This window comes from Sciurus vulgaris, assembly GCF_902686455.1.
Source record: "Sciurus vulgaris genome assembly, chromosome: 11".
NCBI lineage: Eukaryota > Metazoa > Chordata > Mammalia > Rodentia > Sciuridae > Sciurus > Sciurus vulgaris.
The window spans coordinates 84,264,969-84,284,542 of record NC_136472.1 but is presented as its reverse complement, the minus strand read 5'-3'; the positions used below and the strand labels follow the sequence as shown (position 1 = coordinate 84,284,542).

The 19,574-nt window shown below is 31.7% G+C and overlaps 1 protein-coding gene across 9 annotated transcripts in view; it reads right to left on the bottom strand.

Moving 5' to 3' along the window:
- Positions 1–19,574, bottom strand: part of TMEM135 (transmembrane protein 135) — a 235,224-nt gene that overhangs the window by 183,724 nt on the left and 31,926 nt on the right. For 3 of the 9 annotated variants that reach the window (XM_079105605.1, XM_079105601.1, XM_079105602.1), the window contains one exon: positions 11,760–11,793. The exons of 2 other annotated variants lie outside the window; for them this stretch is intronic. In XM_079105605.1, coding sequence (XP_078961731.1) covers positions 11,760–11,793 — 34 coding nt within the window. Of the gene's footprint in view, positions 1–5,322; positions 5,353–11,306; positions 11,690–11,759; positions 11,794–13,689; positions 13,749–19,574 lie in introns of those variants that run through there. 4 more of the 9 variants (XM_079105600.1, XM_079105604.1, XM_079105606.1 and 1 more) reach the window with 3 other exon arrangements.

Here is a 19,574-nt window from a genome sequence, read left to right as displayed (position 1 = left end):
AAAATAAAAAGTATAGAAAGAAAGACCCAAAGGACATAACTCTATTATTCATTCCATTAAGAGAAAAATATACCTTGTCAGTGGATAAAATCTGCTCACAAGTGGTTTGCTTCTCTATCTCATTAACACATGGAGAATTTTAAACCCATTTGACATGAAGTATAGTAGCAGTGGACAAAGAAAAGAGTTGGTATTTAAAAATTATTCTAAAACTGAAGTAGCAAAATTTGATTGTATTTTAACTTACTGGTAGAGCATGAAAACTCTGGGATGTTTGAGAAGTTTTTAATGCTATAAAAATTATTTTTAATAGTTTTTTTTTTTTGAGGTAAAACTGACATAATAAACACCACAAATTTAGGAGTACATTTGGTAAGTTTTTACACATGTATACACCTATAAACAGATCATCACAATCAAGATAATTCACACATACATCACCTACATTTCCATGTGCCCCTTCCTAATATCTTGCCCAAGAGCCAAAAACCACAGAAAAAAATTGTGGCTCCTCCCTGACTCACAACTGCCAGGTTCCATCCTCATGAGGATGTAGTAAGGCCCATAATCCAAATAGGTGGCATCAGAAAAGACTGAACAGGGAGCCAAATTTTCATACCTACCAATGAGCAAAATGACCTTTGCTTCCCCCCAACCCTAGGGGTGTCAGTAAAGACTACCTAGAAAACAGGATTCACACTCTTATCCAGGATTAATGTGGTACCACATCCCCAGAGTCCATTTTGTGCTTTTATAGCAGAATACTCCATACTTGTAACTTACAATGAACCAGAATGTATTAACTCACACACAGTTCTGGCCACTACAGAGCCCAATATCAAGTTTCTGTCATTGGGCAAAGACCTTTTTGCTGCATTATAACATGGTAAAATGCATCACATAGCAGAAAAGGAAAGAGAGCAAGTAGGAATAAACCCACTCCCATAATAAGGAACCTACCCCTGCTACAATGCATTACTCCACTCCTGAAGCTGGACCCTCAAGACCTAAACCTATTCTACCTATTCATAACATTACAAAGGCACTTAAACTTCAACATGAGTTTTGGAGGGGACAAACATTCAAACATAGCGTGCTAAGTACTTAATAAGCTTTTAACATTTATTTTGCATCTTCCTTTCTTCCTATTATATACTGTTTTGCTTTGGCCCTCTTATTTATATTCCTTTGTAAAATTCTGCCTCTTCACATCTTTTTATTTATATTTTCTGAATTTAACAATCTTCCTTAACATTTCTTTTTCAATTTTTTTGTATTTTTAATGTTATTTTTTCATGAAAAATAGAAAGCAAAAGTATTAAAATCTTGATGTAACAATAATGCATGCCCCCACAAAATTATGTCCATTTATCCTTGGTCTAAGTAACCCTGTAATAGTCTGTCAAGCAATTTATAGCATAGTTTCAACTAATTTCAAAGTTGAATCTTCAGCCATCAATTTCCTAGGATGAATAATCAAAGCATTCAAATGGAAGCACAGGTCAAAGAAGCAGAGGACAACATCTCTCCCAAAGTAACAATAGAATGAACTACTAAAATAATGTTTCCTCACATTCCAAGTCATTCTATCCTTTTACCAGAAAATACACCACCTAAAAACATCTCTCTGCTTAGTCTTTATTCATGCACATTCAGAGAAATTCACAAAATAGTCAGATACAAAGAGATTTTGTTATTCTGAGGAATTAGAAGCAATCTGAACCTCTACTACTCAGAAAATCAAGTAAAATGCAGTAGAACAAATACACCAAAATTAGACAGTGATGAACATCACACAATCCTGGGAAAATACCAAAAAGCAATGGAATGTAAGCTTTTAAATGGTAAATTTTATAGTCTATGAATTATATCTCAATAAAACTGTTATAAAGCATGTACATAAGAGACAGATATTTTGGCACACTATGAAGTCATCAGAGGCAATGCACTGAAGTATATAAAACACAGGTCTTGAAAACAGGCATAAAGTTCAGAGTGAACACAACAATAAAGATATCTCTTTAGATTGCAATATTAAATTATCCAATAAAGGAAAATATGGAGTATTACATGAACTAATAATAACAGTATCACCATATACCCAATACTTCATGTTCAAAAATAATAAATGAAACAAATAATTGTCACCTTACACAATCATTGTTTGAGATATATCTGAACAGAATTTAACAAGACAAAGGAAAACTAAAGTCCTACTTTGAAAGGACATAAAATGTAACTTCATAATTTATTTTAAAATATTAACTTATCTTAAACCTTTCAGGAAAGCTCCTTAGAAAAAGTCCTGTGAGAAATCTCTTTTATCAACTGTCTCCATCTTAAAAACCATTAAGTTGACTGCCTTTCTTTACAAATATGGTAACAAGAGGGTTCTCTGAAAGCAGTAATTCTCAAACAGCAATACAGCAATATCCATCAGAATTACCTGAAAAGATTTAGGGAATGGGAGACAGAAAGAGAAACAGAGAGATGGAGAAAGAGAAAAGAAGTTGGAAAGGGGGACAGAGACAGAGAGACAGAGTGGAAAAGAAAAACAGATTCTTGGAAAGGATTCTAGTTTGGTAAGTCTGGAGTCTGTCTTGAGAATCTGTGTTTGAAAGTCACCTATGTGCTTCTAATAAAGATCAAGTTTGTGAACCAATTCTTTGCAGTAGTCTTCTTATATTCTTTACTCAATTTGGTACACAAAGGAGAAACTGTTAAGACAAAAATTCAGAACCCTTCAGGGCCTAGCTCCTCAGAATTGAACAAGAGAAAGACACTTCCTTTATTCACAGTCATTAAGCCTCATCTTCCACTAAATGAGACCTTTTGGAAAATTACTTATTGTCCTAGGCTTTTTATCCTCATTTGACAAGTCTTGTTACTCTTGGTAATAAATGAGGTCAACAAATTGTGCCACTCTTCTTTAGCAAGTTACAGCAAGGTTTTCTGGGTCCCTACTGCAGATAATAGATTATACTTATTTAAAGTAAGAAACCAGATCATGTCAGTTTATAAAACTCTTACAAGAGCTCACTCTCTAAAAGTTGTTTTCATCTTAATGTATCTAAATTTTAAAAGAAAAAAGTTGTGACTACCATCATAAAAACTGCCTCAAATGAGGAAAACAAATGCAACTATCAACAAAAATATTCAAAGAAATTATGTTTATATAATGGTTCTTAATAATGACCATTTTCATGATGAAAAACTTAACAGTAATGTTCAGGAAAAAGACAATGATCATGAGTTAAAGTAGAGCAGTGAACAGAAAATTCTTTAACTACAATAGGTGATACTGGATTGAGAAGTACATAAGAAGATACTACCCAAGAAAAATATTGGTAAAGAGTTTTCCAAATTAAAAAAACAAAAAACCTAGTTGTAAAGAATTAACAGGTTTTAAAGGTTTTAAAAAAAGAAAGACAAAATGAGAAAAAATATTAGGAGATGAGGTAATGTGAGACATTCATAAAGAATCTTGTGAGGCACAGTAAGGCCCATAAATTTTAGAAGGATTGCAGTAGAAAGGGAAAGTTTTTCTAAGTTTTAAGTTGAGGATCAACATACTCTAATTTGTATTCCTAATAACTAACTGCTATATGGAAGAGAGACTAAAGAAAGACAAGAATGGCAAAGTGAAAACCAGTTGGATTATTAAGATAGTTCAGATAAGAGATGTGTGGACTTAAACTATGGTTAGAACCATGTATTCGGCTAGACATGGTAAAATGCAGAATATATTTTAGAAGTAAAATAAGATTTCCTCATGGATTAAACTAAGAGTATAAAGAGAAGAAAATAATTAAAATGCCTAAGTTCCCAACCTAAGCAACTGGATGGATGAATGATACCATTTGCTGCATAGGAAAGCTTAGGGAAGTAATTTGAAAAATGTTTATAATTTTTTTAAATTTAATACTCTTATTTCTTTTGTGTTCATTTGTCAAATTTCTTCAACTCATTTACAATCTGTCTTGTATTTCTTTCCTATTTTCATGTGCCCAGCACAGCACTGATATATATTACTTGTTAAATTTAATTAAATTGAAGTGTCCTTATAAAAAAACACATGAATCAACATTTTCAATCCTTATGTTTGAAAAATCAAATACAGATGTTTTAATCAAAGATAGTGCATGTTTAACATTAACAAATAAACACTATAGAGAAGCCTACTAGATGTATGTTTACAATTTTAAAATGCACACACTGTTAAATGTTTGGTGGCATAAATGAAATTATAGAGAAGTTTTCAAAACGACTTAAACAGAAGGATTTTTAAATGTCTTAAATTCTTTTTCTTATAAGTAAACTAAACATAAAAGAATTACACTTGACATCCTATTTTAAATAACTGTTAGCAGTGTATGACGGATTTTGAAAGACTAGAAACCTCAGTTATTGTCACAACCAACATAATAAAGAAAATATCACGTAAATGCAAATTTTTAGCCATGTGTTCTCTTAAATGATACCATGGCAAAGCTCAATTCTAGCAGCTGATGTTCCTGTGGGTAATTGGTTGTGGCATATGAGCCCCAGGAAAACTTTTCCATTATTTTATTACTATTATCTTGGCAGAAGCCAGAGAAAATATTTCTTCATTTTATACATTTTCTATATCCCTATATTCTTTTATTTATTTTAGCCTTTAACAACTAATTCACTATCAATTTCAAAAATCTAGAAAACAGTACTATTTTAAAAATTGTACAGTCTTTCCCGAAAACATGCTAAACAACATATAACAAGGAACAACATTTTCAGACCAGTATTAACTCTATTGCCATATGTTTGTTTTGTATTTTTTAAGTAGTTGTTTATTATTAAGTGTATAGAAACTAATAATCGAATAAATGCAACTTACTAGGACTTATTGGAGGATATGACGTATAATAAAAGTGACTATAAGGGAATACCGTTTTACAATGAAAGCATTAATAAAGTTGTCCCCTTTTTGAGAGTACACAGTTCTTTACATGCTCCCTGCAGTGCTCAACCCAAACCACAGCTAGCAAAACTTAGATTCCCAATAACACAATACAAGTATTTCCATGATGTTTACCTGTATCAAAACATCACGTTACTCCATTAATACGTGTAAGTTTTGATTTTATGTACCAGTTAGAATAAATTTTTAAAAAAAAATCTAAAAAACAGATGTAAGGTTTATTTACTTTCTTTAGTTTACAGATTTCTCTCCCCCAGGAAAGTATGAGGTCTTGGTCTTCTAATCACCATTTCATTTAAAATCCAGATATTTATCTACCTTGTTCCCTCAATTAAATTAAGTTTAAGAACAGAATAACTACTTACTTCATGTTCCAATGCCCAGCACATTTCTTTCTTCAAAAAAAAAAAAAGTCCATTGATGAAAATAAAGACAAAGGTAAAAAAGATAATACGGAACTAGTTGTATATAATTTTCTACCATAATTCATTCAAAGGCATGACAATATCTTTAAAACATTCAAGTCAAAATAATTAAGGAATGCGTAATGCATAATTACCACAGCCAAAACTAACAAAATTACACTATGATTCACCAAGTAGTTATTATTTCATTTTCTCCCAACAATTTGAGTACAATTATATATTACACATGTATGTATAAAGGTAACCTAATATAAAGAAGATAAGACCAAGAATTTTAAAAGGAGCAAATCCCCCAAAATGATTTAATATCATTAGCAAAGAACAGTAACACAGTAACGAAAAAAGTGTAACACAAAACAATATGCCCCAACTTTAAAATATGGGCCTTTAACATGTACTGCGTATGTGCAACTTTGTGTATTTAAAACATATTGAAAAGAGAAATTAAAAATAAATACAATAATGTTAGTAATTATTAAAAGATAAAATTACAGATAATTTTTAATTTTCTTTATGCTTTTATTTTCCAAATAAGAAACATATACCAAAAAACAATATAATAAATAAAACCTTCCAACATTTACAAATTTGTTGTTGAAGTTAAAAGCTAATAATTTCAACTCAGTCTATCTAGTAAGCAATATAACTCAGTTATATCAGAAAATTATTTTTAGATTAAATTTAGTTCTTTCTGAAAATGTTGAAATCCTTAATCTATTTTGTTCCAACTCTCTTGTTAGTATAATGGTTATAGAGGAAATGGTCATAAATAAATGGCTCTATTTAGATAAAATGAAGACGAAGCTTATTAGATTCTCATTAGCATCCATAATATATCATGATCATTTACAAATTCACTTTCTCTTAGAGTCAATCATTAAATCTTTTAAATACAACCTTTATAACTGACTAGAAAGAGACCAAATCAAATTCTGCATTTTGCCAGAATCTTTTCTAAACTGCAATTTATTAATCTATTCACAAAAATTACAAACTTAACACAAAAAAAGACAAATGTACCCCCACTCAAAAAAAGTTTTCAAGTGAGATAGAACTACAGATTCAAAGGGCTTATTCTAGATTAGGAATACTATCAAAGTGGTATAGCCTTTACTCTGGAACATAATTTGACACTTTCTTTAAAAACCACACACATAACCAACATCTAATCCAGCAATTGGACTGCTGCATTTTTCCTGACAAAAGCTCATGCCCACACAAAAATTGGTACATGAATGTTTACAGTAGCTTTATTCAGAAGACCCAAAAGTGGATACAAGCCAAATGTTCTCCAATGGATATATCCACACCATGCAATACTACTCAGCAATAAAAAGAAATGATATATATAACTTGAATGAATCTCCAGAGAATTATGTTGAGTGAAATCAGCTAATCCCAAATGGTTATATACTATATGACTTCATTTACATAACTTTAGGATGGGAAAATTATAGACAGATTAGTGGCTATCAAGGGGCAAGGGGTTAAGAAAATAGAAGAGGAATGCAGGTACGACTATAAAAAGTGCAGCATGAAGGATCCTTGAGGTGAAAGAAACAATCGGAATCTTGACTATATCAATTAAACACCAGGGCTTTGATATTGTAGGTAATTCAAAATGTCATTACTAAAGGAAGCTGGGTAAAGAGCTTATGGGATCCTGTATTATTTTTTACAACTACATATAAATCTATAATTATTTCAAAATGCGGGGTTTCATTACTTTTTAAATACAGTATTATAAAAGCCCACTCTCCAACACAGATGATGTCAAAGTCAAAGATCTCTTCTCCTGGAATTTGTCATCTACACCAGACAATACACATAAGTTTTAGAAGTTTATTTATAATATATAGTGTATAAGTACATATACTATTTGGATATTAAAGGATACACTATGTGCTATTGCAGAAAAGCATATGAGTGAATAAAAAAATATATTAAAATTCAAATCCATTCTAACACCCAGGGATATGAAGACATATATATACATATTCAAGCTTTTTTAAATATTAGAAAGAAAAGTCAGGTGTTGGGGTGCCATCTATAATTCCAGCTACTTGGGAGAATGAGGTAGGAGGATCACAAGTTCACAGCCTGTCTTGGTAACTTAGCAAGGCCCTGTCTAAAACCTAAAACAATAAAATAAAATAAAAAGGGCTGAAGGACTGGGGAAAGGACTTGGTGGTATAGCATCCCTGGGTGCAATCCCTAGTATGATAAGAAAATATAAAATGTATAAAAATCCAAGGTTGGAAAATAGACAATAAAATAATAACAACAAAACAAGTCTAATGTTGAAATAAAATTTAGGGGAAAAAATTAATCATGGGTTAAGGGTAAAGAGTATGGGTGATATGGAAGGTGACTATTATTTTATGTGAAATAGATAAGGAAGGCTTCAAAACAGTGGCATTTCAGCAGTCTCAATGAAATGATAAAGCATGACATGCAATCTGAGGCTGAGTCCAAAATATTGAGAACAAATACCAAGGTCCTAAAGAAGCATGCTCGTCATGCATGCTCTCTGAACACCAGAGCGGACAATGTGGCTGAAGTAGAGAATGAGGAAGGTAAGAAAGAGAGGGCCAGAGAGGCAGAAAGACTCCTAATTTTTACAGGCTCCTTCCAAGTCTTGAGAAAAGCACTATATAATCTGTTCAAATAGTCACATTTTGGTAACATTTGCAAAACTAAGATATTTTAACCACAAATGATTAAGATCACTATCACATTACTTTCTGATTTCTCCATCACATTTCGTCCTGAAGTGCATAGTCACAGGCATTTTGGGATCCAGCTTACTAGTAGTTAAAATGGAATAATTTAGTTTGAGTTTATCACTATATATTCATTAATTTGCTTTCCAGTTGCTTCCAGGTTTAGATAATTGATTACTAGGGGCCAATGAAGAGTGATTTCTAGCAATACTCTACCATTCACTGTGCCAATTTACCCTGTCATGACATTAAAGTGAAGGATCACAAGACATACTAATATACAAACATGTCCTAAGGTGCCAACCCCTGAAAATATGTCGATAACAAAAAAGAAATATGATTTTAAATGCCCAGAGCCAGAAAATAGATTGTCAAAAGTTTTGCTAATCATCCAACATGTAAAGTAGCAAGATTCTTATCAAGGCCTACTTAAAATGGAACTTTCTCCTGTCAAGAAAATTAAATAAATATTATTATTATTATTATTATTATTATTATTATTTTCACTAATGGAAATTGAACTATTGAATTACAGGCAATTTTTTAGAATTCCCATGTTTTAGAACTACTACCTAAAACAGAATTGAAGTCTATGTATTAAGTCACATGGTTTACTTCAAATACCAATAATTTAAACAATGTATTTGATCAATAATGCAAGAGGAAAGACAATTATATTTTTAACCTCTCTACATAAAATATTACAAAATCATCTTATGAAGAAACAAGCAATTTGTAACCAATAAATAATGGAAAAAAGTATTATAGAGATAGATGTAATTTTTCTGGATTTGTTATGTCTAGTATGTATCACCTTTATAAAATTAAAGCACAATAATTCAAATTAAATGTTTAACAGATAGGTTAAACAAGTCCCTTGGTTCAATCCCTAACATGTACACACAGCTCAGTCGACTTGAAGACAGGTCTGAAGAGATAGCCAGAATTAAGCAGAGAAGAGAAAGTGGGAAAATAGTAAGAGCAATAATGAAATCATGGAAAGGAAAACAGAGTTTGATATACATCTAAAAGGAGTTCCAATTAAAATAACTGAATATAGAGACCAGGAAGAAGCAAGATTCAGAGAGAATGGATATGAATTTAATTCAAGATCTATTAGTCCTCAGAATGAAGAAGTAAACTAAGGTACTGATCAATCTAAATGAAAATTCTACATCCTAACGAACCCAACTGGCCGAGATAAAGAACTCAAAAAACTTTACACCAAAAATACAAATAACCCAATCAATAAATGGGCTAAGGAACTGAGCAGACACTTCACAGAAGATGATCTACAAGCAATCAACAGGTATATGAAAAAACGTTCAACATCTCTAGTAATAAGAGAAACGCAAATCAAAACTACCCTAAGATTTCATCTCACCCAAATTAGAATGTTGATTATCAAGAACACAAGCAACAATAGGTGTTGGAGAGGATGTGGGGAAAGAGGTACACTCATACATTGCTGATAGAGTTGCAAATTGGTGCAGTCACTCTGGAAAGCAGTATGAAGATTCCTTTGAAAAGTTGGAATGGAACCACCATTGACCCAGCTATCCCATTCCTTGGCCTATACCCAAAGGACTTAAAATCAGCATACTACAGTGATGCAGCCACATCAATGTTTATAGCAGCTCAATTCACAATAGTTAGATTGTGGAACCAACCCAGATGCCCTTCAATAGATGAATGGATAAAGAAACTGTGGTATATATACACAATGGAATATTATTCAGCCATAAAGAAGAATAAAATGATGGCATTTGCAGGTAAATGGATGGAGTTGGAGAATATCATGCTGAGTGAAATAAGCCAATCCCAAAAAACCAAAGGTTGAATGTTTTCTCTGGTAAGTGGATGATAATACACAATAGGGGTTGGGAGGTAAAGGAAGAATGGAGGAACTTTGGATTGTATAGAGGGAAACGAGGGTTGGGGAGGGGATGGGGGAAGGAAAGATAATGGAATGAGACAAACATGATTACCCTACTACATGTATGATTACACAAACAGTGTAACTCTACATTGCATACAACCAGAGAAATGAAAAGTTGTACCCCATTTCTGTACAATGAATCGAAAAAAAAAAAATGCAATTTAAAAAAAAATCACACAATTGCGATAAAGATTAAATACCTACAAAGTAAAACCAGACTGAGAATAGATTTCAAAAAGTATCTATAGAGAACAAAAATAAAGGATTATTATCTCTAGATTACTGTCAACTCAAAATTGTAAAGCCAGCAAGATTATTATTAAGTCAACAAATATTAATCAAATCTCTACAATAAACCAGACTCTGATTGGGTGCTCATAGTACAATGGGAGATAAAAAAAGATAAAGTCCCTGACTTCATACAGTTTACATTCTGGTAAGAATTCTTTCATGAATTAGAAATACTTTACAAGTCTCTGCTCTCTTGGTGTCTAGAAATGTTCATCTCATAGATAATTAAGAACTTAGAATACTTAGTTTTCTACATTTATATTTTAAAATAACTTACTTACAACATACCCTTTACTTTCCTAATCTGTGGCACATGAAACCTCTGAAATTGTATAAAAATGTAAGTGTCTTTCTGTACATGAGCAATTCTCTATGAAGGATGTCCATTCTGTCATCAGAGTCTTAAAGAAATCTATGACTCAAAAGAATTAGAACCACTTTTCTCTGACTCAGCTACTCTGTGGTGCTAATCTTTTGTTTTCCACAATACCCTATCAGTCATCTTTCATTCCTTTTCACCCATCATTCTCTTTTATGACTTCTTCATGAATGTAAGGAAACTGCATGAATGAAAAGGCTATCTTATAGATCAGCATCTAGGGCAGTAACTAACACATGGTACTAAACAAAAATTATTTTACCACTGAAATGAATTACTAAATACATCTCTGAAATATACTCCCTTAATATAGAATTTAAAAACCTACCCTTAGGTAAAGAAATTATCTCTTCTTAGTTGAATTTTTTAATGTTGCCTATCAATTCTATTAAGGAACTTTAAAAGATTTTAATGTAAATATGTTCTTAAAATATGAACTTGGTGGTAGAATTAAACCTTGATTATATATATACATATATTTTACAGATATATATATATAAAATAAAGAATATCAGACTAGATAATATTAACTTCATTTCTGTCAACTTAGAAATTCAGAAGCCTAACCAATTATATTATTAAATGTACTCACTCAGTCTTTGGAGATAGTACCATTGGTGTTTTAATGTTTAAGTAGGTATATCATAAAAATTCATCCTTAAAACATTTTTCCTATAAGAAATGGCAGCAGAGGCAGAGTATGAAATTCAACATACAGAGAGAGAACTAGATATACAGATATAGATACATAACCTACCAGAGAAGAAAATGTAAGCTTACAGAAAAAAAAGTCATGAAAGGCACAGGACAATGAATCACTTTCCTACTAAAATAAGAGAAAGTCAGTCCTACCGGACAAAAACAAACCAGATAGTACCCAAGGTTCTTTTAAATATTTAAGTTATCCTTTAAAACAGAGATGGAAAATATTCTCAAATTCAAGTAGTTGTCCTTTTTCCTTTGTTCTTTAAGAAAATGTAATTTTTAAAAAATTAAAAAGCATCTGGAAAAACTCAGTTAAAAAATGAGAGAGCGCATTACTTACCAAGTTGGCCATATAAATTGTGAGCAGCCCTCTCCTGCAAATAATTTTAAAAAGAGAATAAGATTAAACTTCAATTTGATTCAATAGTCACTTTATCATGTTTTAGAAATCTATCAAAATAATTATCATGAATTAGAAAATATACTGGTATCTTAAAAAAATTGGTGGATGATGTTGAACTAATTTCCTAGTGCCTTTCTTAATAGCTGAATCTAAATAGTTCTCTAAGTCATTCTCCTTAATGATCAGAGTATGTTTGCTAAAAGAATTCCTGTGTTTTTCAGACAGGATTTCACTTCCTTGTTCAGATTGTCCAGGCTGGTCTCCAACTCGTAATCCCCATTTTTTGGCCTGCCAAGCAACTAGGTCTACAGTACACATATAGGCCGCCACAACCAGTTTATGCTACAGAACTCTAAAGTGGGTAAAAAAAAAAAAAAAAAGAATCGTAACAAATTCAACTTGCCAAAAAGTCAAATCCATAACAATTATGACTAAATGCAAATTTATCCTCCAAAACTCAAGTTTTCTATTTGTTTTGTACACAAATCATTTATTTCATTAGATGTCATTACAAATTATATGAAATCACCTTGGTTCTTATTTCATTGTGAAATGAAAAATTAGGAATTAGGGAACTTTATCAAGTCAAAGGACAAATGAAAGTTACAAAACACTCCTTTACAAAAAAACTGTATATTCATCAAGCTTATTTAATGATAATTCAGGCAGAAACTCAGGAACTATTTTTCTCTTAATCAGTTTAATTTATATAGTATATGAGGAATGAATGAAATACATCACATTCACTAGGAAAAAAGTCTTTAACATGTTTTAACAGTTGAACAGCAGAGTTCAAATAATAAACTCCGAAAATTTCAAATACATCTTTGGGTTTGAAAGTTGCACACTCTGAGTACTCAAAAACAAAAATACTTTAAGCCAGGGACAGTGGCACACACTTGTAATTCCAGCAGCTCAGGAGGCTAATGCAGGAGGATGGAGAGTTCAAAGCCAACCTCAGCAACTTAGCAAGACCCTCAGAAGCTTAGGGCTGGGGATGTGGTTAAGTGCCCCTGGGTTCAATTCCTGGAACCAAAAAACTTAAAACATGAAACCCATACCAATATTAAATTGCTTTCGTTTAAATATTCTAGGTTTGTATATTAATATTGTCAATGAAATCTTGTCAAATATATATATATAATACTGATTGTTCATTATGTAAAATGGCTTAGTAGATTTTTAATATTCCCAAAGCCAATGTGACTTAACTGAACAATGCTAAAGTGAGGTTAGGAAATCAGGGCTCTAGTTAACTTTATTTCTCTGGCACTCTGGCACTTTGCATTTAAAAAATAATTTACATTTAACCATCAAAATATAAAACATAATATTAAACCTACTCTAGTTGAAAAATAAGAGGGTACAGGTATCATTGTGCCAAACATGCTAGGGAATCTCCCCCTTCCACTGGTCTTAATGTACCTTAGCAAAACACCAGAATCCTACTGCTTCTTCAAATACAGACCTAAAAACCAGTGGCAAGATGATCTGTAAAGTTACTTTTGTGTCTTCTTTTCTATGATTTCTATATGTGGATTAAAATTTTCTTGCTAATCCTGTTAAACTTTGCCAGTTCCTACCAAATTATAAAACAAAAATGTTCCAATATTACTTATTTTTAATAAATTATATAAAGAAAAATTAGAAAATTTAATATCCATAAGTTAAATACATACACAGAAAAAAAATGCTTCTCCAGAGATACCTATTTTTATCAAAAACTGGTTAAAAATGAAGAAAAAATAATATTCTTTAGTTATAAATTCCAAAATAAAAATATTTCTGTTCTTTCAGCAGCTCATATATTTCATTATGAAGAATTCTAAGATATGATGCTACTTTTAAAAACAATTGTTCTACTAACCTTATTTTATAATACTGAATAGTAATGCAGCTATAGTTTCATCACTAACTTCCATCAACCTGTAAATAAAACTGTTTATCTTTAACCATAGGACAAAAATTATCTTGTGTACTTTTCTATTTCCACAAACCTGCTGGCATCTAAGAAGCACTAAATAAATAATTGTAGAATTACTAAACATATAACCATCAAAGTATTTCTAGCAACTCAGTCTTATAAAACACAACATAATACAGATATATATTTTAGACATATACCTGCAAAAACAGACAAGAAAGAGGACCAACTAATGATACTAATTCATTAGCAAGCAAAGAAGTGATAAGATTGCCTTACACTTATATATAAGGTATAATCAATATTATAAAATCAGATTTTATTCTCCCAATAGTATTATCAGGCATAAGAAATCATTGTCCTTACTCTATTGAAAACCAAGAATCAAAGAAGTTAAGTGGTGGACTGGTGTTTTGGCTCAGTGTTAAAAGTACTCGCCTAGCACATGTAAGGCACTGAGTTTGACCCTCAGCACCACATAAAAATAAACAAAATAAAAACAAAGGTGTTGTGTCCATCTAAAACTAAAAAAAAAAAAATTAAAGTTAAGTGGTTTCCTTAAAAAATGTATTAATAGCAAAGACAAAACGGAATTAGGAGTCAGATCACTGGACTCCAGTTTTAGATTCTAACCCCATGAACTGCTTCTCCAGCAGGAAATTTTTATAGTACCAACTTACTTCTTAAATCTGAAACTCAAGGACTTGTTTAGTATGGTAGCTTAACAGGTTTCTGTGCTGTGAGGATGAATAAAGCCTTGACATGACATGCTCTTACCATTATGAAAAACAGCATGTATTATTACTTTCTGCCCTATTCTGATCGCAAGTTTCAATTTTTCCTTCCCTATATCACTTCATTCCCAGTCTTTCTCCAACCAAGCAAAGTTCAGTATTCATAGTTGAGTATTCATATTCACATGCAGAGGTATTATCTAAAAAAGTTACAGACTATAAGCATTCCTATAGGAAAATATTAAATAATTAAATTTTATATAACATTTTAATAGATTAAAATATCCTTATATACTGCCCAAATTCTAAGCATTATCTTCTAACATCATTATCATTTCTTTTTTTTATTAAAATATTTTTTATTTTTACAGACACATTTTGATTCATTGTACACAAATGGGGTACAACTTTTCATTTCTATGGTTGTACACAATGTAGATTCACACCATTCATGTAATCATACATATGTATAGGGTAATACTGTCTGTTTCATTCTACTGCTTTTCCATTCCCACCCCCTCCCACACCTTTTTCCTCTACACCATCCAAAGTTCCTTCGTTCTTCTCTCCCCTCAACCACCCCTTATCGTTACATATTGTCATGCACTTATCAGAGAAAACATTCAGCCTTTGGTTTTTTAATTGATGAACAATGCTTTTTTGAAACTTCAGTGCAAAAAAGAAACTTCATTGCATATATTCTTTAGCTGGCCTTCTCAAAATTTTGAATGACATTGTGTAACACATTTCAAAACTGAGGTCACTGGGAAGTATAGTAGGAACAATATTACCTCTAAATTCTAAACAATTGTATATCCTATATATACATATAAAAAATACTTAATATTTTCTAAATAAGGAGATATTAGAGATTAAAACAAAGACAAGGTGAAAGTTCCTAAAAATTGTAATTGATGCTATTTAATCATCACAAAGATCCTTCAAGATGTAAGATTTTCATCTGTCAAAATGTTTAGAAGAGTATAAAAATACTTCTTTAAGGAAAAGGAATAAACAAGATAAACTTTCAATCTAAAGCGAGAGTCTACGATCCTATTCTATCATATATTGTACATAATACATAGTTGACTTTTCAGAAGACTTCGAGGTCTTGCCACTGAAACTTAAAGATACTAAGAATTTATAGGCCAAATTCATAATTCTTTTATTCACACCTTGTATACACTTCAATCATTTTGGTCATTTGTGCTTATTAGGAGCTTCAAAACTACTATCATGCAATTTAATAACCAATAAGTATGCTTGCGAGAAATATGCACTTTTTGATATTTTAATACATATCCATGTTTCAGCATACTGTAGTTTTTAATTTATCTAAACTAATACAAAGTATCAAATCGAATTCCATAGCAATTCTACAAAACAAAATCCATCAGAACAACTTCTTTCTAAACCACAAACAAAGCACTTCCTAAAATAAGAAAGAGAGGACTAGTTCTTAACAGCCCTCCTAGGGATAAACTCCATGTTACAATGCTTCCTGCTGAGTTACTATGATCAAGGTTCTTTGTTGCACAAATTTTTTAAGCAACCCTGGAAACAACTTCAAAGCTTTCTCAGAACCCAACAATGATGTGATTAAGATTTAAGTAAGCCTCCCTCTTACTAGGTGTCAGGAAGTAGCTGGCAAAGCATATTTAACTCTGTGAAAAGAGGGAGAGAAGAAGGGAAGGAGGGACTAATGGAGGGGTGGAGGGATGGAGGGATAGAGCAATGGAAGGATGGAGGGATGAAGGGATGGAGGGATGGATGAATAGAGAGAGGGAAAAAGGTAGGGAACAAAGAGTTAAGCCAATACAGATGAAGATATATTTATGGATACAGGCAGATCTTCATCCACACATCTACATGTATATCCAAATAAGTGGACAGGTAGGTGGGCAGATAGAGATCTATAGTGTATGTTCTCACCTCATTAAATACTTTTTGAAAAAGTGATTATACAACTGAATACAAATGTATATAATATGGGAGTAAAATTTTTCTTCATTAAATAAAGCTTTTAAGGTTTAAAAACTAGGACTTCCACTATTTACAATTTGCGAAGGGGAAAAAAAAAAACTCCTAATGTTCCACAATGTATTTCTTCTACACTCATGACTAACAGTTATAGAAAGACTGACTCAACTGTACACATTTCAGTTAGCTCCTTAAGTAGCTGTTTTCCAACTTTCAACCTCAGACCTCTTCTTATTCTGGGTCTTACTACTCCAATGTATCCCACAGCTACAATGACCACCTTTTAGAAGAAAACTTCCAATTTTAGTTAATCACCATCTATGCCTGAATCTGGACACATTTCCAGCAGCCTACTAGCCATTTCCACTAGCATATCATTGATTTTCTCTGAATTAAAGACATAATTATAAATTCCTTTTTCTTATAAGAAAAACTACAATGCTAACATGTTGCATTTTAAAATGCACAAAATTTCACCCTTTGTAAATTATGAACTATTAAGGAATGTTGGCATTTAATGAAATCTTAATATCAATCTGTGGTAACTATATTTTTTTCAGAGTACATTAGGCCACTACATTAACTCTTACAAGACATACTATAAGGCAGCATGTAAAGAGATAAAGCAAAATGGTTAGTTCTTCTGTTTTAAAGTTTAACCCCCCCCCCAAAAAAAAACTGCTTTGTAAAATTGTCACTAACTTTTGAACAAACAACACTCACTAGAAAGCTAAGACAGCTTTCAACCAGACCCAAGGAGGAGCTGTGGTTGAAACACAGCTTTCAACATAAAGAACTACAGAGCTACTCCCCAGTATTATAAACTGCATCACCTAATAAACAGAACTGAAGCAACACATAGAGTACAATTATCCGAAAGTTAAATCAAGGAAAAAATCAACTTTTCTTCAGCAAGCATATGACAGCAGTTATAAAGAAGACAAACAAAGCCAGACTTAAATTTCTTATTGTCTTTTAAATAATAAAAACTCTTTCAATGAATATTTAAACTAGCTCATAATTTATAACACCAGAAACATTCTATAAACAACCAGTGTCTAACAAATCAAGTAATAATAGGTGAGCAAATGCTCACTTTCAGGAAAATGAAAGGAAAAAGCTTTTCTAAAACTTCACTTATCAAAAATGAACATGAAATAGGAAATAAACCACAACCCAAATCTATGTCATCCTCTTCCAGGAAAGTACTTTCTATGCCCTAAGAAGTTATTGTTTTACAATCAACAGATATATGAAAAAATGTTCAACATCTATAGTAATGAGAGAAATGCAAATCAAAACTACCCTAAGATTTCATCTCACCCCAATTAGAATGGCGATTATCAAGAACACAAGCAACAATAGGTGTTGGCGAGGATGTGGGGAAAAAGGTACACTCATAAATTGCTGGTGGGGTTGCAAATTAGTGCAGCCACTCTGGAAAGCAGTGTGGAGATTCCTTAGAAAACTTAGTATATATATATTTTGCTATAAAGAGATGCTTGAAATTAATTAGAAAGAAAAATGCAGATTATACAAGTAGTAAGCATGAGAAGGATAAGTATTTATATTAATATCAAATAAAAATAGACTTTAGAACAAATAATATCTGAGCTAGAGAACATTTCATATGGATGAATGCTTCAAATGATCATGAAGAAATGGCAATCATAAGCAATAAAAGCAACACAGAAATTAACGGATTTAAAGAGAAATAAATAATTTCAGAATTATAGCTGAAGATTTTACAGCTTTCTCTTAGCAAACGATAAGCCTAAACCAAAGAAATTAATGAAAATATAGATCAGTAGTTCTCAACAAAGACTGATTCGTCCTATGGGGATATCTGGAAATGGTTAGAGATATTTTTAGTTGTTTCAGCTTTGTGAGAATGTAGTGGTATGTATGGTATAAAGCACAAGACAGCCTTCTGGATAAAGGACGATCTGTACTAAAAGGTATCAATAATGCCAAGATTGGAAATGTAGATAACATTATCAACAACGTTCAGTTATTTTTATTTTTCCACTCTGTATGTCCTTTATTTTTTTTTTCTTGCTTTATTGTATTGCTACATTCTTGCCTTGCTTTTGATCTTGGGGATGGCACTCAGTGTTCTACTATTAAGCATAATGTTAGTTGTAGGGTGTTTTTTTTAGGTGTGCCTTATTAGGTGTAGAAAGTTCATCCTCATTTCTAATTTGCTGAGAACATTTATTATGAATAGGTATAGCACTTTGTTAATTGTTTTTTCTTCATCAATTGATATAATCATGTGGTTTTTCTTTTTAGGTCTAACTCCACCCACCTTGTTTCTCATAGAAGAAGCCCCTTCTGGTCCAGGTCCCTTTACCTGTGTAACTATAAATAAAGGTGAATGTGGGATTCTCCATCTTGTTGGAGGTCAGATCTGGTATGGTACAATCCATCTAAGGTGTTAATTGTATCACTCCTTCCAATTGAAAAGAGTTTTGGCTCTTGTGTGTTTATTGATATGTTTATTAGTAATTAATTGATTTATTGCCTGCACCACAGTCCTCCGGCAGTTAACCCTTCTCTCATCCACACTGGACTTGGCTTGAAATCCCTGCACTCCTCTACCACACATCATACATAAAAATTAACTCAAATGGATGAAAGACCTACATGTAAAAGCTAAAACTATAAAACTTTTAAAGAAAACACAGGGGTAAATCTTTGTGTTTATAGTGGTTTCTTAAAGCAAAAATACAATAAACAAAAAAAATTAAAAAATAGATAAACTGAGTTTGCAAAAATTAAAAACTGTTATGCTTTGAAGAACATTATCAAGAAATTGAGAAGACAAACACATTTAGCATGAGAAAACATCTGCAAATTATATATCCAGCAAGGAACTATATATAAAATATCTACAGAACACTTACAAAAGCTGGGAATATAGCTCAGTGTTAGAATGCATGCCTAGTATGCCCAAGGCCCTAAGTTTAACCCCTAGTAAAAAAAAAAAAAAAAAAAAAAAAAAAAAAAAAACACTTAATAATTAAAAGAAAACCCAAATTAAAAATTTAAAACTGAGCACAAGTTCTGAACAGATATTTCTCCAAAAATGATATGCAGATAGCCAAAATGTAC